Raw genomic sequence first — 19,451 nt, forward strand, 5'->3', positions numbered from 1 at the left:
TTAAATGGTTATGTTGTTGTGCCCGGCTGATATATTTCAGTGGGAGGTTAAAAAAACACAGAAAAATGGTTAAGAAGGTAATAGTGGATAGTTATTTGCGGACTTTGGAGCCTTCATGACGTTAGGATTAGCTCAATCACACGTTTTGGTTGATTAAACCATACCAGCTCCTCTATAAGACTAGCTTAGAAGCTCACATATTCATGAATAGAGAAAAAACACACACACAAAAAAAAAAAAAAAAAGGGAGGGGAACAAGGGTAACTGAAAGAATGGCATTTTCATGCTCTTCCATTCTCCTACTACTTTTAGTCCTGCTTTCAGCTTCATGGGCAACTTCAACTTCGATTCAAGAAGACTTCATCCAATGCCTTGATGACAACTCTGAGCATGTCATTCCCATCTTTACTGTTTGCGCCCAAACCAACTCTTCATTTACTTCTATCCTAAACTCCACTGCACAAAACCTCAGGTGCTTGATGCCTTCCGTGCCAAAGCCCGAATTTATCTTCACACCTTTGAATGAATCTCATGTTCAAGCTGCTGTCATTTGTGCCAAAAAGCTTGGAATTCACCTGAGATTTCGCAGCGGAGGCCATGACTATGAGGGCCTCTCTTATGCATCTCAAATTGAGACACCTTTCATTATGTTAGACCTTGCCAGACTTCGAGCCATCAACGTCGATATCGACGACAACAGTGCGTGGGTTCAAGCTGGTGCCACTGTGGGTGAAGTTTATTACAGAATCTCTGAGAACAGCAAGACTCATGGCTTCCCTGCTGGTCTTTGCTCAAGCCTAGGCATTGGTGGACACATAACTGGAGGTGCATACGGCTCCATGATGAGAAAGTATGGTCTTGGTGCTGACAATGTCCTTGATGCCCGAATTGTTGATGTTAATGGCAAAATTCTTGACCGAGCAGCCATGGGCGAAGATTTTTTTTGGGCAATTAGAGGAGGTGGAGGAGCAAGCTTTGGTATCATCCTCGCGTGGAAGATAAAGCTGGTTCCTGTTCCAGAAACCGTGACTGTCTTCACTGTTCCAAAGACTTTGGAACAAGGTGCCACAAAGATCCTGTACAGATGGCAACAAGTTGCAGACAAGCTTGATGAGGATCTTTTCATTAGAGTCATCCTTCAAGCGAGCAAAGCAGGCCAGAAAGGAGAGAGAACAGTGACAACAGCCTACAATGCCCTGTTTCTTGGAGATGCTGAGAGGCTCCTCCAAGTAATGAACCAAAGCTTCCCGGAATTGGGTTTGACCCAAAAAGACTGTATTGAAACAAGCTGGATCAAATCTGTGCTTTACATCGCCGGATTCCCGAGTGAAACACCTCCGGAAGTTCTACTAGAAGGAAAGTCACTATTCAAGAATTATTTCAAAGCCAAATCAGACTTTGTGCAACAACCTATCCCTGAAACCGGTCTTGAGGGGCTATGGAAAAGGTTGTTGGAAGAGGACTCTCCGTTAATGATATGGAATCCTTATGGGGGAATGATGGCCAACATTTCAGAATCTGCAATTCCTTTCCCTCACAGAAAAGGTAACTTATTCAAAATACAGTACGTGACCTCATGGTTTGAGGGAAGCAAGGAGGCCAACACAAAGCACATGGATTGGATTAGGGGGGTGTATGACTACATGGGTGCTTATGTTCCCTCATCTCCCAGGGCTGCATATGTCAATTATAGGGACCTTGATTTGGGAATGAACCACAACACCAACAGTAGCTTCAGTGAGGCTAGTGTTTGGGGAGCTAAGTATTTCAAGGGTAACTTCGAAAGATTGGTAAAAGTGAAAAGCAAAGTTGATCCAGACAACTTCTTCAGGCATGAGCAGAGCATTCCGGCAGTCCTGGACGAAGCCTAGGCCAGAGCCAGATCGATTGGAGGCTTTATCCTTGTTTAATTAATGTTTTCCCAGAAAGAGGAATAAGACAGGTTAATTATTGTATATGCGTGTTTCCTCCTAGTACTATAAAGTTTTGTTCTCGTTTGGTCTTTATCTTCAGCTTCGCCACCGCCACCGGCAATTACGTTGGCACTAGAATTTTTCAGCTAATTAAATGAATGTGAATTGATTTCTGTTTGACAAATCGAGGCCTCAATTTTATTACCATTACCTACCTCTTTGCCACTGCAGAGACTGTACCAAACATACGGTGCATCTACTATTGGCCATCCTATTGGCTATTGCTATGCAAAAATAAATATAGTTTTAAACAAATTAAAACAAAGGACAAAATTCTGCTATGTACCATAGCTTTGGCATATATAATCTTTTTCTCAAATTATGTAGGAGTTTTTTGTCAAATTTTAAAATTTAATCATATATTGTAATTCATAAAAATTTAATTTTTATATTATTTTAATTTAATACTTTTAATTCAATTATTAATTTTATTAATTTTTTTACCTTTAAAAATATTGATGTAGATGTTTGCTCGATAATATGAAAATTGATTTTGTTAACATGAATTTAACTTTATTAACTTAACAAATTAGATAAATAAAATCAATTGTCAAATTTTACAAATGATTATTTTACTTTTATGAAATTTAAATTATAATCACTTTAATATAATTTCATAAAAATAATGTTCTCATACAAATTAAATATAATAATATTAATCTAATTATTAATAAAAGTTAATTTTCTTTTACTTTTTTTAAAATCTAGATTTTAATTTTTTAAAAATCAATATTTTTAATTTAATTTTTTTCATATTTTTAAAATATTAAATTAAATATTTTAAATATTTTAATTTTTTAAAAAATTAAAATATTTTTAAAATATGAGAAAATTCTAAAAATTTGAAATATTATTTTTTAAAAAGAATTAAATTTTAATTTTTAAAAACAAGTAAAAAATATGATTTTTATTAGTAATTGGACCAACATTATTAAATTTAATTTGTATAAGGATGAGATTTTTATGAAATTACACTATAGAGACTAAATTTCAAATTGGTATGAGTACAAAGACCATTTGATAATTTAACAACTAATTTCATTTATCCAAATCAAAGCTACATCAATAAAGTCAACATTAATATCATCAAGTTAATGATCATGTCAATATTTTTAAAGGTTAAAAATTGATGAAGTTAGTAATTGGATTAAGATTATCAAATCAAAATAGTATAAAAATTAAATTTGTATGAATTATAATATATAAACTAAATTTTAAAGTTTGATAAAATATATAAAAATCTTATATAATTTGACCAATCTTTTGCTAAAAGATCAAATCCAATATTCTCATAATAAAAGCATGGTACTTTATTAAGATTAAATAAACAAATTATAAGTACAATAAATGTATGACCTTGCTTATATTAAAAGTTATTGTCATAATATATAGATTTGAAAATCTATAGTTAAACTTAACAAATAGAGTCATCGTCAATCTTTTTTAACTATGTATGATTGATTACCTAAAGAATTTTTCCTTTTAATGAACTCCTAAGCTTGACTAAAAATTCTTAAAAGAATAAATTCTGGTCTATTAATCATAATAGGGTTCAGGAGTTCGATTACATATGAGAAAAGTTATAGCACCCTCACATGCTTATCCAAATGATGATATCATTTTATTTTAAATTATCCTAAAGTTTGATCCTGACAGTTTTAAATTTTAATGTTGAATATTGAAAATAACTTTTAAAATTCTCTATCAATCTGGTAGAATTCTTAAAAATATTTTCTTATCTGAAGAGTATTCAAGAATTTCATTTGTTTTCTTGAAGAGGTTCCGTCGTAAAAAAAAGATTTAATCACCATTTTTATTTTTATTTTTTTATTGAAAATATATCTAATTCATTCACCATTTACGTCAAAATTAGAAATATTTTCTTATTTAAAATTTTTTTAAATAATCAACCATTTGCAATTACTAAAAATTTCATCATCGAAATTTTTTTTTTATTTCTAAATTTTTCGTCATTTGGGTCAATTTAAAATTTTCTTTCTGATTTTTAAACTTTTCACAATTTGGGTCTATTTAGAAATTTTTTTTTTTGTTTTTCTCTTCTTTGAAAGAAAATAATATGATAATTCATTTTTGAAGTTTCATTTAAGTTCTTCCATTATTTGAGATAAATTTAAATAATTTCTTATCTAGAGATTTCTTAAAAAATTTACCATTTAAAATTTTTAAGAATCTCATCCTTAGATAATTGTCAAATATTTTCAACTAAAATTTTTTATTTGAAAAAGAATACAATTACTTTTATTGAAATTTCATCTAAATTATTTCATCATTTAGGACAAATTTAAAAAAATTTCTCACTTAGAAATTTCTCAAAAATTTACCATTTGAAAATTTTAAAAGTCTTATCCTTAGGTAATTAGTATTTAATCTTAAAATTTTTGTTAATTTTTAAAATTTTCTTTTTTATTTTCCTTTTTTAAAATTAAAAATAAATATTAATTATTATTATTATTGAAATTTTATCTAAATTATTTCATAATTTGAGACAAATTTAGAAAAAAATTGTCACCTAAAAATTTCTTAGAAATTTACTATCTAAAATTTCTAAAAAATTCTATCCTTAGATAATTATTATTTATTCTAAATATTTTTGTTTTATTTTTTTTTAAATTTAATCATGTTAAAATACTTTAAAAATAAACAAACAAATAAATAAATAAATAAATAAATACCCAAAAACAGAAACAGTTCGGCTTCAAGCAACGAAAGCGACTAGGATGGTGCAGCTCGTGGCTCGGCTCAGTTCGAGCCAAGGATGGGTCCATGGGTCGAAAGCGGGTTAGCGCTTGGGTCAGATTGCTCGAATAAAAACACATAAATCTTAAGGCCTTTTAACCTTTTAAAACAACGCCGTTTTGATTAGCTATAAAAGCCAATTTTTTTTTGGTTCAAATTTCAACTTTGCTCTCTTTCTCTTTTTTTTTTTTTCTTTTTCTCTCCCTCATTTTCTAGAAATCCAGAAATCCTGTCAAATGCTTAAGGTATAATCAAAAGAGTTTTTGATTTATCATGAAATCACTGTTGACAGAGTTTCAGTATTATCATAAACATAAGCTTTATCCTATATAAGTCGAATACACCTATAACTCTACCAACACCAACTCGTGGCAAAAAATCCTCATTATTTTTATTTTTTATCTCTTTTTCTTTTATTGTTACCATTATCTTATTATCCTAAGACCTAATTTAATAAAACTTAAAGATAAATCAATGAAAATCAGAGATAAACAATAGCCAAATAAGTAAATAATCGATTAAAAAATAAATAAATAAAATCCAAAAAAAATAAATAAGTAAATAAATAAACAATACATAAAACATAAAATAATGAGTAATTAGGCCTAACTATTTGGACTCTATTAAGCCAAGCCCAATTAATTTGGATTTGGACCAAATATGATGTCTATAATTGTCTCTTTTTGTGTATTTTTTGTGCAACAAGAATTATACAAAGACATAAACTTTCTTCGTATCTAAATAATCATCCCAACACGCTTATTTTTCCTTTTTTTTTTTTTTTAAATCGGACACTCAAACATGTCGAATAATATAAAAACTCATTTAAGTAGAGATTCACAACTTTTGAAAAATAAATAAGGCTCTTCTAATAAGAAGCTCAATAACTTTAGAAAAATAAATAAGGTTTCTTTAATCAAAGGCTTAACGACTTGAAAAAATAAATAAAGCTCCTCTAAGCAGAAGCTCAACGACTTTGAAAAATAAATAAAGCTTCTCTAATCAAAGGCTCAATAACTTTAAAAATAAATAAGGTTCCCCCCAGCAGAGACTCAACGACTTTAGAGAAAATAAATAAGACTTTTTTAAACAAAAACTCAACGACTTTAGAAAAATAAATAAGGCTCCAAAGCTTTGTTATAAATAATCTGATATGTACCAGAGCTTTGTCATAAATAATCTTTTTCTCAAATTATGTAGGAGTTCTTTTATCAAAATTTAAAATTTAATCATATATTTTAATTCATAAAAAATTTAATTTTTATATTATTTCGATTTGATAATTTTAGTTCAATTATTAATTTTATTAATTTTTTACCATTAAAAATATTGATGTAGATGTTGGCTTGATAATATGAAAACTAGCTTTGTTAACATAAAATTAACTTTATTGGCTTAACAATTTAAATAAATAAAATCAATTGTCAAATTTTACAAATGATTTTTTTTTACTTATATGAAATTTAAATTATAATCACTTTAATATAATTTCATAAAAATAACATTCTCGTACAAATTAAAATTGATAATATTAATCTAATTATTAATAAAAATCAATTTTCTTTTACTTTTCTAAAATTTAGATTTTAATTTTTTAAAAATCAATATTTTTAATTTAATTTTTTTCATATTTTTAAAATATTAAATTTAATATTTTTAAATATTTTAATTTTTTTAAAAATTAAAATATTTTTAAAATATGAGAAAATTCAAAAATTTTGAAATATTGATTTTTTAAAAAAGAATTAAAACTTAATTTTTAAAAACAAGTAAAAAATATTATTTTTATTAGTAATTGGACCAACATTATTAAATTTAATTTTCATAAAGGCGAGATTTCTGTGATATTATACTATAGAGACTAAATTTTAAATTTGTATGAGTTAAGAGACTATTTAATAATTTAACAGTTAATTTTATTTATCCAAATCAACGCTACATCAACAAAGTTAATACTAATATTATCAAGTTAGTGGTCGTGTCAATATTTTTAAAGGTAAAAAATTGACGAAGTTAATAATTGGATTAAGATTACCAAATCAAAATAGTAAGAAAATTAAATTTATCTGAATTATAATATATGAACTAAATTTTAAAGTTTGATAAAATATATAAAAATTTTATATAATTTGACCTAATCTTTTGCTAAAAGATCAAATCCAATATTCTCATACTAAAAGCATGGTACTTTATTAAGATTAAATAAACAAATTATAAGTAGAACAAATGTAGGACCTAGCTCATATTAAAAGCTATAATTGGCTCTCAATAATCAATAATAATTATTTGCATATCACAAAATAAAATTTGGGATGATTCTTTCTAATTATACAGTTGAAGTAAGAATATTGACACACTAAATATCTCCACACACAAATAATTTTATTAATCTAACTAATTATCAATTAACAAATTCAACTGATATTTTAAACGAAGACTATCACACAATTACATAATCTTTTTACTCCCATTTAGTTTATAGGTACTCTTTTGAGTCGCACTTAAAGTTTCACACGAGCCACACTCAAACTCTCTGAGCTACAATTGCAACCTCATGCAAACTTTAAACAAAATAATATATTTATAATCGAACTTTAAAGTCTTAAAAGACCCACCAATAAGATAACTCCTAATAAAATATTAAGTATAATAAATAAATTAAATAACCACACTAAAATTATAAAACTTGGTTTAATTGCCTATAAATATAAACTCATTCCCTATAATGTTAATATCATATCATTCTTTAATTTAAGAGCAGCTTTCAAAGTTAAAATTAATATTAACAAATAGCCTATTTAATTATCCTTAAGTTACAAAAAAAAAAAGGCTACTGCCTATTTAGACCAGTTCATCAAGCTATAAAAAAAGTCAGCAATTAGCATATAATTTGAGGAGCAATGGCAAGAGGAAATTGGACCTTCTAGTTTTCACAATATTTCCCACACTGTTGTTTGTATCCTGTACATCACCAGGCCTATTGTTCTTCCCTCCATTGCATAGCCTTCTATTCTCCACTTCCCACCGATGTATACAATTTGTTGCATACTGCATATTCTCCCATCCTCTTTGCAAAACTTAAGGTTCAATTCCTATCCTCAGAATGGTGATCAAGTCCAGGCTGCACTTCTTTGCAGCAAAAATCATGGCCCACAGGTCAGAATTCGAAGTTGAGGCCATGACTATGAGGGATCTCTGATAGAGCAAACATTCCATTTGTTCTAATCGATCTTTTGCATCTTCGAAAAGTGAAAGTAGACCTGCAAAGTAAAACTGCTTGGGTTAGAGTTGCTGCTACACTAGGTGAACTCTATTATCAGATTGCCAACCACAGTCAGAGTTTATGATTCCCAGCTGGCATTTGTTCGAGGATAGGAGTTGTTGGCCATCTAAGCGGAGGGGGCCAAGGTACGCTGATGAGGAAATTTGGTGTGGCAGCCGATAATATAGTAGATGCAATCCTGGTTAACGCGAATGGTAACATTCTCAACAGAACAATGACGGGTGAGGACCTCTTTTGGGCCATCAGAGGAGGTGGTGGTGCAAGTTTTGGTGTCATTGTCGAATGGAAGATCAACCAGATTCCTGTCCCTCCAAAAGTTACCGCTTTCAATGTCCCCATAACCTTGCAGCAAGGTGCAACTACGGTGATTCGTAGGTGGCAACAAATTGCGCAAAGGTTACCTAAAGATCTGTTTGTAATGATAATCCTAACAGTGGGCAAGGAATCTGATGGTAGAACAACAGTCAAAGCTATCTTCAATTCATTGTATCTTGGACCACTTCATCAACTGATTCCACTGATCGATAATAAATTTCCTGAGTTGGGCGAACACTTGCAAGAAGAGCACTGCAAGGAACTAAATTGGATAGAATCCGTTCTATTCTTGGACAAGGAGTTTACAAAAGGCAGAAATGTTGATGTTCTGATGGACAGGAACAATGTTCTCAAGGGTCTTTTCACAGCTAAATCAGATTTTGTGAACAAACCAACTACAAAACGTGGGCTTAAAGCGATATGGAACGTGATGCAAGAAGGGGAAGCCGGTGTGATGATTTGGGATCCTTATGGTGGAAAAATGGAGGAAATAGTAGAAGATGGAACTCCGTTTCCTCGTAGAGCAGGAACCTTGTACAATATAAAATACTACAGCAATCGAAAAGGAGGAGCCGAAACAGAGGAAGAACGGCACGGACTGAATTACCAAGCTTTATAATTTCACGGAATTAATATTCGAATGATCGCCATTCTTCTATTTGATGTTTACCATACAGTTCTAGACTCGCGACAAGCCAACCTTACAGGATCCCTACTGAAACATTCCTTTTCATCTAAAGCCCAACAGCTCAAAATGCCTCAAATAAAGAGATATGAAACATATCATTCTAGTTTCTCTGCAATACACTTAGGATTCAATCCAGGATGATTTTATGCAGTGTATGTCAACCCTGTTTAGGGTCTATACCAAAAGCTTTGAAATCATCTTCACCTCGGATTCCCCTTTGTTTTCATCTATTTTGCAATCCACTTTACGAAACATAAGATGGTTAAATACCTCTACCTCAACGCTTCTTTAATCACACCTTTCCATGAGCCTGAAATCCAAGCAGCCCTTCTTTGTAGCAAAAAAGCATGGTTTGCAAATCAGGGTCCGAAGTGGTGGCAATGACTATGAAGTCCTATCATACTTATGCGAGACCTCATTCATCATCATTGATCTTATCAGCCTTGGATCCATAGAAATCAATGTTAAAGAAGAAACCGCATGGGTTCAGTCTGGGAAGAATCTTGGTGAGCTTTACCATGCTAAGCGAGAAACGTAGCATCCATGCATTGCCGGAAGAACTCTGCCCTGCTGTCGGGGTCGGTGGACACTTCAGTGGAGGTGGTTTTGGGACCTTCGTTTTCATTCTTGTGCCTTTCAGCAGATAATGTCCTGCATGCTTACTTGATAGATGACAATGGACGAATTTTGGAAAGAAAAGCTATGGGTGAGGATCTGATTTGGTCCGAACTCCAAATCAAAACTGACAGGACTTCAAGCTACCTAGTACCTACCAAGCAAGGCAATGCATGATCAACTTCATGTCCTATTACTAATTACTTATTTCTGATAATGGCCTTCATTACAGATTTAACCATTTTAATTTTCCTTCAGATGCCATCCATAACACTATCTTGAAATGGAAAAAATTGTTAATATATATTTTCAAAAACAGTAATATTTAAAAAAATAAAAAAGGACTCGTAAGAAAGTAAGGACTTGCAGCTTTAAACATCCCGAACTATGAACCAACCTGTAACTGCTAGTAGTAACTGAAATATCTTACCCCATCAACCAAAAACAATAGTCAACAAGGCCAACTCCTATTCTTCCATCTTAGCCGAAATGTCTTTCTCCCTTAGCTTGGAAGATATGGCAAACTCCTATTCAGCAGAGGGTAGCATGGATCATCTAATACTAACCTGAACCTCAAGTGCTTTGCGTTAGAAGGGAAAAACTTTCAAACGATGAAACTGCAAAGACAGAAAACAACATCCAACAAAAGCGATATTCAAGTTGGAAAGTTTCGAATTTCCATATTTTCTTTCAACAAATCAAAATAATTAATAATATGAAAATTTTGTATGTAAAGGCAACAGTAATAGAATACACTTGAGCCCCAACACTACTCACAGACTGGTAACATCAAACCATAAACAAAAAGGTGCTTATGTCCCAAAAACCTACCAGTCATAAGAAACTACTTTTGATTTCTGAAATAATAAAGTTATGCCAAAATTTCTTAGATGTATCTTAATTTAAAATTTTGCAACTACATGAACTTTCACTTGCCATCTCAGTTAACAGACCGGAAGAGCCTAGTTGAAATTGCTCGCTGATCTTCAGTCAACAAAGAAAACCAGTTTCTTATAAGATCTGCAGGAACAAATTGACCTGACATGACTGGAAGCTTAACATTCTCCAGAATAACCTCCTCAAAATCAAGGGATATAAGCCCAACCAAAGCAGTAACAGTCGCAAGCTGGATGGGAAGACCTGCTCTAATAGTAGTCTCCCGCCACAGGAAAGCATATAACTTGACTCTCAAGTTTTCAACCTCTTTATCTTCATATCCAACAGCATCAACTCCAAGCCTGAAAAAAGGACATCATTCGAATGTGAAAGCTATATGAGACTTCCGAAGTAATATGAATTTTTCTCAGCTATATATTAATAGTGGCTAAGGTCCCCTCATAAATATGACATGTTCCCATTTCATAAGAAATAAAGGAAAAGAACCACATAGCACAAAAAGAACTTGCTTTATATGTTGTTTTTCCTTTGTTCCTTTCTCTCCTATCCCATAAAAGTGACACTCTCTCCTATCCCATAAAACCCACCCCATCCATCCCATGATTCAAACTCCAGACCTCCAAGGCGATCTCTGAAGTTTTAACCAAGGGGTTCTTCAAATCAAACTAAAACAAAAAACTTCTTCCATCAGATTCAGAATGCAAAGGGACTTAATACCAAAGCTTTCTTTAATTTCTGCCATTCTCCATTTTTAATACCAAAAAATTTCAATTTTCAGTCAAGCTATTCTCTGATTTATATGGTTCTCCATTTTTAATAGAATTTTAAGCCATCTCATAATCAGTTTACCACTACTACCATTTAGCAACAGACTCAAAGCTTTCTCAAATCTGCTAATTGCTAAAAACAGATTCAGATCAGCTTGTTAAAATTTGTGACTGGACCAGGAAGACCAAATTTATCATTTGGAATTTACAACCTACCTATCATTGAATTATTCAGGTTTCATTCTTGAATCCTAAACTAAGTGTCAAGAATTCTCTGGACAGTTTCAGGATTACCAAAATTGGTTGTGGTAAAAGAAAACCTGATTTTTTCTGCTTAAGTTTCAAGTACTCTGCCAAGTCACTTTTTTGTCTTCAACTGCAACAATTTGTCTCTTAACTTTTAAAGTCTAATTTTATATAGCTAAAAGATAAATTGAAGTAATTCCTTTTTCCAACATTGAGTTTCAACCAACATAATAACATGCTAAATGGAGCTCCCACCCCAAAGAACATTAAGATACCCTTATGGCAGAAACAATGACTGTAAGTCGAAGACAGGAATAGTTAAAGTATGTAAAAACAGACAAAAACTAATCGCAAGAATACCTCCCAAGTTGACCAAGAAGAATAATGATACCAATGGTGAGGTTCTCAAGAACAGATGACTCCAACATACTCCACAGCTGGGCAATGATTTTCTTGCATGTCCAGTCCCAGCTCTGTTTTCAAGAAAACATGAAGAAAAAAGAGGTTTAAAAATCTTAGTACAAAAGGGCAACCAATTTCACCACTATAAAGCAAAATCTAAAACCAAACATTTGGCATTTGTATTTCGGTTTTTATTTAAAAAAATATTTTAAAACCTATATAAAAATTATTTATCATAGAACTCAAGGCTAAAAACTTCTAATATTTTTTTGTGTAAAAAATTCAAAATTTTCGCTTCTGCCTGGGGAAAGTCATAGCCAAACACTACTCTTTAGTTCCTTTTATTTTCTGCAAATTTTCTTTCAAAAGGTAAAAAGTATCAGTTGTATCAAAAGCTACCGAATGAGTAACGCTCACTACAAACATAATTAGAAGAAGCACATACCATATTGCATGCAAGCAGCTCCATCAACGATAAGACATCAATAATGTCACACAAAGTCCCAGCAACACCCGATACTGAGTGTTTACCAGGCACAATGTACTTGTCTAAACAACAGGATGCATCATAATTCATATCAAGGACACAGCTCAAGTTGTGTTCAACTTTATCTTCAATGTACGTGACACTTGAATTAGATGAATTTGCTGTCCAATGTTGATGCATAATTCCTGACTGGGCATAATTCTGAAGCTTTGCAAAGAGTAATGAGACAACAATATCCACAGAAAGCGCATCCTTAGAAAATGGGCATCCAACACATGCATGGATCTGCGGTTGAACATCACCCACAGGTGAAAGAGTCGCTATAGCCACCGGTGCACATTCACTTTCAAGGAACATGACCACCGACTTCAATACAGTCATTATTAAACTATAATCTCTTAAGGTGAAAATTTTATTGCCACCCACATAAGCAAACACATGAAGAATAACCAGTACCACAGCAGTATCATATCTATGCATCCGGAAAATGTTATACACAGCTTCACACATAAAGCCAGCACGGTCAGCAGTTGCACATAATGAACCCAAAATAATGCTACCTCCCACCAACAGGTCAGCTGAAGCTGCTTCATGAGAAAATATTACATCCGAACCATCAATAATGACATGCATTTTTGAATCACATTCAACAGCAGTCTCAGAAGACAGATTAGTATACAACATAACTCTCCCGTCTATAAGAAAATCCTCCATTACACTAAGCAGTTCATCCAAACATAATTCAGAAACTAAACTTCTTGACTCAGCATCAGACATCACTGCACCAAATAAACAGTTAAATAGATCAAAAGTAGAAACAAAATATTATAAGAACTAATACAAATACAACAAATCCAACAATAACCAAGACATAGATAAAAGTTTGACCATACCTTCATCAATGTGTTCAGCAAACAAATTTAAGCTTGGGATGAAATCCCTAATCAGAGAGAATTTCCCTGAAGTAGCTGTACAGAAGTTAAAAAGCACCAGCGAGAAAAATACACAAACTCTCTCCCTGAAACAGGAAAAACCATGAAGTTTCATAAAGAAATGCTCAGCATCTACTTATGAAATAATTTAACAGTTATAGGAATCCAAGTAGAGTATCAGAACAAACTAATCAAGAGGTAAAAAACTCATACACAGCCCTTAAAACACTTACTTGGGTAAAAGCTTTTCTTCCAGTTTAAGAGCATGTAAAATTCTATGCACGACAAACTGTGCCTGAGAAGGCAAAGAGCATTGAGCCATACAAGTTTTAGTCGCACAAAAAATTCTAGAGACACTGCTACCATCCTTAATGTTAGAGAACATAACACAGTATTTCGGAATACTTTCAATGGTGGATCTAATTTCATTTTCAAATGGAATGTCTGCCACTCCATCCAAAGAACTAGGAACAACTGACATATCCATTTCCATTCCAGAATTCTGGTAATGGCTTAAACAGGCTTTTCCTGCTGGCATAGTACTGCAAAAACCTTTCTCGTTACTCCTTAGAATGTCAAAGGAACCAAGAGAACACTCGTTCTGATGTTGTAATAATTTAGGTGAAGTGTCCACCCTATTACATTGCATCCTATTGGAACCATTCTCCACATTCATAACATCAAAACTGTCAGAAGATGCAATATTTTCACTTTTGTGAGAGAATCTCTCGCAATTCTCATCCTGTATTGGTCTAAATTGATCCACCTCAAATGTTTCAATCCCTGGAACTTCAATCTCGGGAAGCGTAGGGGATACAGGCATTTCTGCTGCCATCCTATAGCATTCCTCCTCGGCAGCATCATCCAAATCCAGCAATTTCATATAGTTCTTGTTGACAACTTCCTCAAAACCAACCATAATTTTTGGGTCAATTGTATCGGGGTTGGACAAGTGTTCAGGGCAACTTTGCATCTGCTTCATCTGCAAACCATCACAAGATTGCTCCATAACTACTGTCCCTTCATGAGACTTTTTTCTCCTCTTATGAGACCCATCATGCACAGCATATGCAATATCATGCAGGTTAGGTCTCACAAGTTTTGAACCTTCTCTGGGCTTGTCCATATGCCCTTTTACCATACAATGCAAAACCGATAGCTTGTCCTCAAGCTGTTGATTCAACTTCTTACTCTCACAGCACAAAAGTTGAATAGATTCTACAGCGTCAAGTAACATTTTCCTATTCCTAATACGGCCATTAATTCTCCCCAGAGGACATCTAACACTATTTTCAGCAACCACAGCAAGATTTTCATTGCACCTATTTTTTGTAACTTCACCAAACATACTTGAAATAGTTGGCTGTAAATTTAAGTTCTCTTCACCCAGTTTTGCTGATGTGGTAACAGAAAGAGTACCCCTTTCCTGTGAGCCCACCAACTGTCTATCAGAAAAAGATGCCATACTGGAATTTATAGCAGAACTCTGTAACATTTTTCGATTAGAGCCTTCAAGCAGAGACTCCAATTTAGAATTAATACCTGTGATGGATTCAGTACAGCTCCCTCCTTGTATTGGAGGCAAATGGGCATCATGTTGAAATGTTTCCCCAAGAGAATCGAACACAGTTGAATCCATGCACCTAGTCTTCAGCAGTTGATTTTCAGTTTGAAGACATGTTTGACATAATTTTAAGCTGCACAAATTTTTTTTCAACTTTGACCATTGCATACTTGCAAAGTCTCCAGCCTGCAAATCGTATCAAACAATCCCATGTACAATCATGATCAGAATTTCAGGATGAATTAATAATTAAAAAAAAAACAAAAAGTTGTGCATACTAGATGAACAACCTTACACATTGCAAATTGAAACCCTAAACATAAAAGTTAACTAAGATGAACCACAGAGCATATTTAAATTCTTTTTTAAGAACTATGGTACCCAAAATACACAATACTGGAATATAAGGGAGATAAAATATACAAAGAACAGTTAGAAGGAAGGCAATCCCTCTCTCTCTGTCCCCCACCCCCAACAAGCCCCTCTTCTCTCTCTTTCCTGCCCCTCACTTCCTCTCTCTTCTTCCATCCTTTCTTTTGGAATGTTTTCTTTTATTTTCTTTTTCAGTTTTTCCCGGGCTGGGGAAATTAAATTACCAAGCGCTTGTGGGAGTTCCAGTGAATCATAAATCATATCAGTGATGTGCAAATAAATTAAAAGTGCCCACAAATAAAGGTAGCATTGAAAGCAAACTTATCCTCTACCCACCAGTTCAATAACACTAAAGTGCCATCAGGAAACCTTCAGTCTGAGAAAAATCAACCAGTAGCAAAGTACAGTATCAAACGCCAAAACCTGTATGCTATTTTTCAAAAATGAATTATACCACTATGATCATTAAGAATTGAAATTTCGAAGAAAAATAAAGGGTAAAAAATGCAACAAGAAAGGAAAACAGAGATATGAATACCAACTGAGAAACTAACCTTTTCCATGTCATTTATACCTTCAGCAGGAGTTGAGAAACATGCATCCAATGAATCCAAGCGGTTCAAAAATTGAATTAACTCAAGCTTCATGCAACCTACTTCTTGTTGCAAAAGACTGTTACGATTTTTTTCCAACCTAGCCACATCTTTTGCATGCTTTACTCTTTTCTTTTCAAACTTCAGTTGTTTTTTCAAAAGCTTTACTTTTGCTACTTCAGCACTAATGCCTTTGTCAGATGAAACAACCAAAGCATCAACCACTTTTCTGGAGGATGAGAGTTCATATATCTGCTTCTGCAATTCATTAATCTTCAGCCTGGCATCTTCTAACTGCTTTGATAGATGATCACCACAATGTTTTCCTTCAACAGCCTTCTTAGTATTCAGCTCCACAATCTTTCTTCTCTTTTCTGCTATCCTTGTCTTTGAATCTGCTTGTTTTCTCTCACTAAAAGCCTTTTCTTTCTCAACCTCCTCAAATTGCAAAGAGTCAGAAGCTGCCCTTGACTTATCTGTATCTTCCTTCAACACCTCCAATTGTGCTGCCTTTTCTGTTTTTGCAGCGGCAGCGCTTTTATTTCTATCTGGTTGGTCAAAACGACCCTCCCCCAAATTTCTTGAGCCAGAAAGTTCATGTAACTTCTTCTCTAGTTCTTCATTCCTTCTTCTAGCCTCTTCCAGCTGTTTGGCCAAATTGTCAGCATGCAACTTCTCTTCAACAGTTCTCTTCTTAGATGCTTCTGCAATCTTCCTTTGCTCCTCTACTTTAGCCATCTCCTCAATAGCACGTTTTCTGCATTCAACAGCCTTCTTAGTTTCTTCTGCAACATTCCTTCGCTCCTCTGCTTTAGCCATCTCAAAATCGGCAAGTTTTCTTACTTCAACAGCCTTCTTTATAGTTTCTTCTGAAATCTTCCTTTGATCCTCTGCTTCAGCCATCTTTAAATCAGCACGTTTTTGTTCTTCAACAGCCTTCTTAGTTTCTTCTGCAATCTTCCTCTGATCCTCAGCTTTAGCCATCTCCATATCAGCACGTTTTCTTTCTTCAACAGCATTCTTCTTAGTTTCCTGTGCAATCTTCCACTGCTCCTTTGCTTTAGCCATCTCCACATTGGCACATTTTCTTTCTTCACCTGCCAGCTTTTTTTCTTCTTGTAGCTGCTTAGTTGCCTCATCAAACTTTAACTTCTGAGTAACCAACTTGGATTTTACTTCGCTAACTTCTTTTCTTAATGCCTCCAATTGTGTTCTGTACTCCTCAGCCTTCTTTCGTTCAATATCAACAAGCCTCTGTTCTTCACCAGCCTTACCCTTCTCAGTTTCTGCATGTTTTGATACTTCAGCAGCTTTCTTCTTAGTTTCCTCTGCAATCTTCCACTGCTCCTTTGCTTTAGCCATCTCCAAATTGGCACGTTTTCTTTCATCACCTGCCAGCTTTTTTTCTTCTTGTAGCTGCTTAGTTGCCTCATCAAACTTTAACTTCTCAGTAACCAACTTGGATTTTACTTCGCTAACTTCTTTTCTTAATGCCTCCAATTGTGTTCTATACTCCTCAGCCTTCTTTCGTTCAATATCAACAAGCCTCTGTTCTTCACCAGCCTTACCCTTCTCAGTTTCTGCATGTTTTGATACTTCAGCAGCTTTCTTCTTTTCCAAATCTGCCCTCTTCTTCTCTTTCTCAACAAGCTCCTTGAGCCAGTTTATTTCCTTCTCCCTGTCAAAAACACTAGCTTTAAGAAGCTTTATTTCTTCAGCTTTATCTTCGACATTTGAAACTCCCTTTTGCTTTAAGTTGGATATCTCAGACTTTAGAGCAGATAACTCATTCTCCAACAAAACTCTTAAAGCCAATTCTTTTTCTCTTCCCTCTTTCTCCACCTTTGCACGTGCCTGCTCTTCTTCATATACTGCAATGTGCAAAGTTCGGATCATTGAAACAAAAATTGCAGGACAATTCAAATTGAACCTCTAATACTTTACTATAAAAATCAACATAATGAAATTCACAATAGATGGAAGAAGACTCGACTCAATGTATGCAATCACACCTTCTTTAACGCAAGCAATGGTTTAATTCCATTAGCCGACATATGTTTCAGCTAAATCCTTCAAACTTCTTATATAATTATAATTAACAGATAAAAAAAAAACACAAACAAATGAAGGAAAGGAAGTTAAATGCAGTCGCATTACTTTTACCTTTCTTGAGAGTCAAATTCTGGGCTTGAATATTATCACATCCTTTTTCAAGTAGACGCACTGCTTGCTTTAGACAAATTCGCCCCTTTTCTGCCTTTGAATATTTGTTTTTCCACTAAAAGAAAAAAGAATTTAAGAAAAAAATTCCATATCGTAAAACGTGCTTCTCTAAATTGAAAGCATACCACTTGACAGCAGGGTGAGACTTGAACATCCTCCACTGGCGACTCTGCAACACTCGTCTCTGCCGTGTCAGGAACATCCACCGCCATTGATGCAAAAAGTATCTAGAATTTGAGATTAGGAAATCATCAAAATAATCAGACTGCAAAAAAAAGGAAAGCATTTTTTAAAATTCTTGAGTAATCCTTTTTTCTTTAGGTAAATTCTCAGGAAACAAACATCGCAAGAGCTTGAAATTATCCACATAAAAGAAAAAAATAAAAAAAGACTTACTTGTATTAAATTTAATATTCTGGGAATGGCGCCTTACATGTCCCAAATCAAATGCAGCAAAAAAAAAATAATAAAGGAAAGAAAAGAAAAGAAACGAAAAACCCTAAACCTTGATTTTGGAGAGAGAAGAGACTGCTGTGGCGAATAAACTCTAGAAGTAGAAGTCTAATGACCCGACCAATGAAAATATATGCGCGAGTCGACCCGATTGTGAAGCGAATTTCGGAGTCGAAACTGGATTTCTCTCCCCTTTTATGGATCCAACTCAACAGTATTTTTTTTTTTCTGTCAAGAATTTGGGCTGCTTTTTATTGCTAATAAACGTACTTTCTTAATAAATCAAATTAAAAATAGTATAAAGTTCCTTTCCTCTTCCAATTTTATTTTTGGGTCTTGAGCATAATTATCGGACGAGATATTAAATCGTTCAAGATTTAAGATTATCAATTCAATGGTTCGATCATCAGACCAATAAATTAATTATCAATTTAATAAAAACAATTTTAAAATTTTAAAATTTAAACTTTTAATTAAAATTATAATTTAATAATTCAGCCATAAAATTATAAATTTTAAGACATATCATAAATTTTAAATTTTAAAATTTAAAATTCATAAAATAATTAATTACTAGTTAGAAATGAAATTATTTAATATTTTATTAAAATCATATTTTATATTTTAATAGTTAGAAATAATATTTATATTTTAATAAATATAATAAATAATAAGTAATAAATAATTATTATTTATATTTATTAAAATATAATTATTATTTATTAATATATAATAATTAATCTTTATGTAATAAAAAAGAAATATCTATATATAAAATTAATAAAAAGGAAATATTTATATTTAGATGAAAATTAGTAAAAAGAAAATTAAAATCATTTTTATATTTTTTATATTAATGTAGATTTTTTTATTAATTTTAATAT

General features: G+C 32.8%; 1 protein-coding gene and 2 pseudogenes across 9 annotated transcripts; 2 read left to right on the forward strand and 1 right to left on the reverse strand.

Moving 5' to 3' along the window:
• On the forward strand, window positions 1-2,097 carry LOC111274109 (monolignol oxidoreductase AtBBE-like 13 pseudogene; annotated as a pseudogene). The gene has a single exon (XR_016334205.1). The product of XR_016334205.1 is annotated as a monolignol oxidoreductase AtBBE-like 13 pseudogene (transcript).
• Window positions 2,098-8,146: 6,049 nt separating this feature from the next.
• On the forward strand, window positions 8,147-8,947 carry LOC111274335 (monolignol oxidoreductase AtBBE-like 15 pseudogene; annotated as a pseudogene).
• On the reverse strand, window positions 8,925-18,855 carry MEE22 (maternal effect embryo arrest 22). 8 transcript variants are annotated; one of them, XR_016333980.1, is made up of 11 exons: window positions 18,511-18,855; window positions 18,240-18,341; window positions 18,055-18,169; window positions 15,853-17,762; window positions 13,596-15,112; window positions 13,324-13,448; window positions 12,389-13,209; window positions 11,902-12,014; window positions 10,568-10,869; window positions 10,062-10,248; window positions 8,925-9,778 (listed from the first exon to the last, which is right to left on the reverse strand). XR_016333980.1 is itself a non-coding variant. In XM_022860781.2 (10 exons), exons 2-9 carry the CDS (start codon window positions 18,324-18,326, stop codon window positions 10,572-10,574), a joined length of 4,986 nt encoding a protein of 1,661 aa, XP_022716516.2. In that variant the 5' UTR covers window positions 18,327-18,341; window positions 18,511-18,855; the 3' UTR covers window positions 8,925-10,248; window positions 10,568-10,571. The 8 variants fall into 8 exon arrangements, 4 of the variants coding, with proteins under 4 accessions (XP_022716516.2, XP_022716519.2, XP_022716517.2 ...); XR_016333976.1 differs by having other exon boundaries at window positions 8,925-9,785; XR_016333978.1 differs by having other exon boundaries at window positions 10,029-10,248.
• Window positions 18,856-19,451: the final 596 nt, after the last annotated feature.

The sequence above is a fragment of the Durio zibethinus genome, chromosome 26 (genome assembly GCF_047325235.1).
Source record: "Durio zibethinus cultivar Kanyao isolate XHJ-2024 chromosome 26, ASM4732523v1, whole genome shotgun sequence".
Lineage (NCBI taxonomy): Eukaryota > Viridiplantae > Streptophyta > Magnoliopsida > Malvales > Malvaceae > Durio > Durio zibethinus.

Excerpts from the sequence above, each read along its gene's own strand:
- MEE22 (XM_022860781.2), bottom strand. The coding sequence starts at position 18,326 with ATGGCGGTGGATGTTCCTGACACGGCAGAGACGAGTGTTGCAGAGTCG. Across the intron at positions 17,763-18,054 it reads GAATTTGACTCTCAAGAAAG|TATATGAAGAAGAGCAGGCA; the intron begins GTAAAAGTAATG and ends TGCACATTGCAG. Across the intron at positions 13,449-13,595 it reads GAAGAAAAGCTTTTACCCAA|GGAGAGAGTTTGTGTATTTT; the intron begins GTAAGTGTTTTA and ends TTCCTGTTTCAG.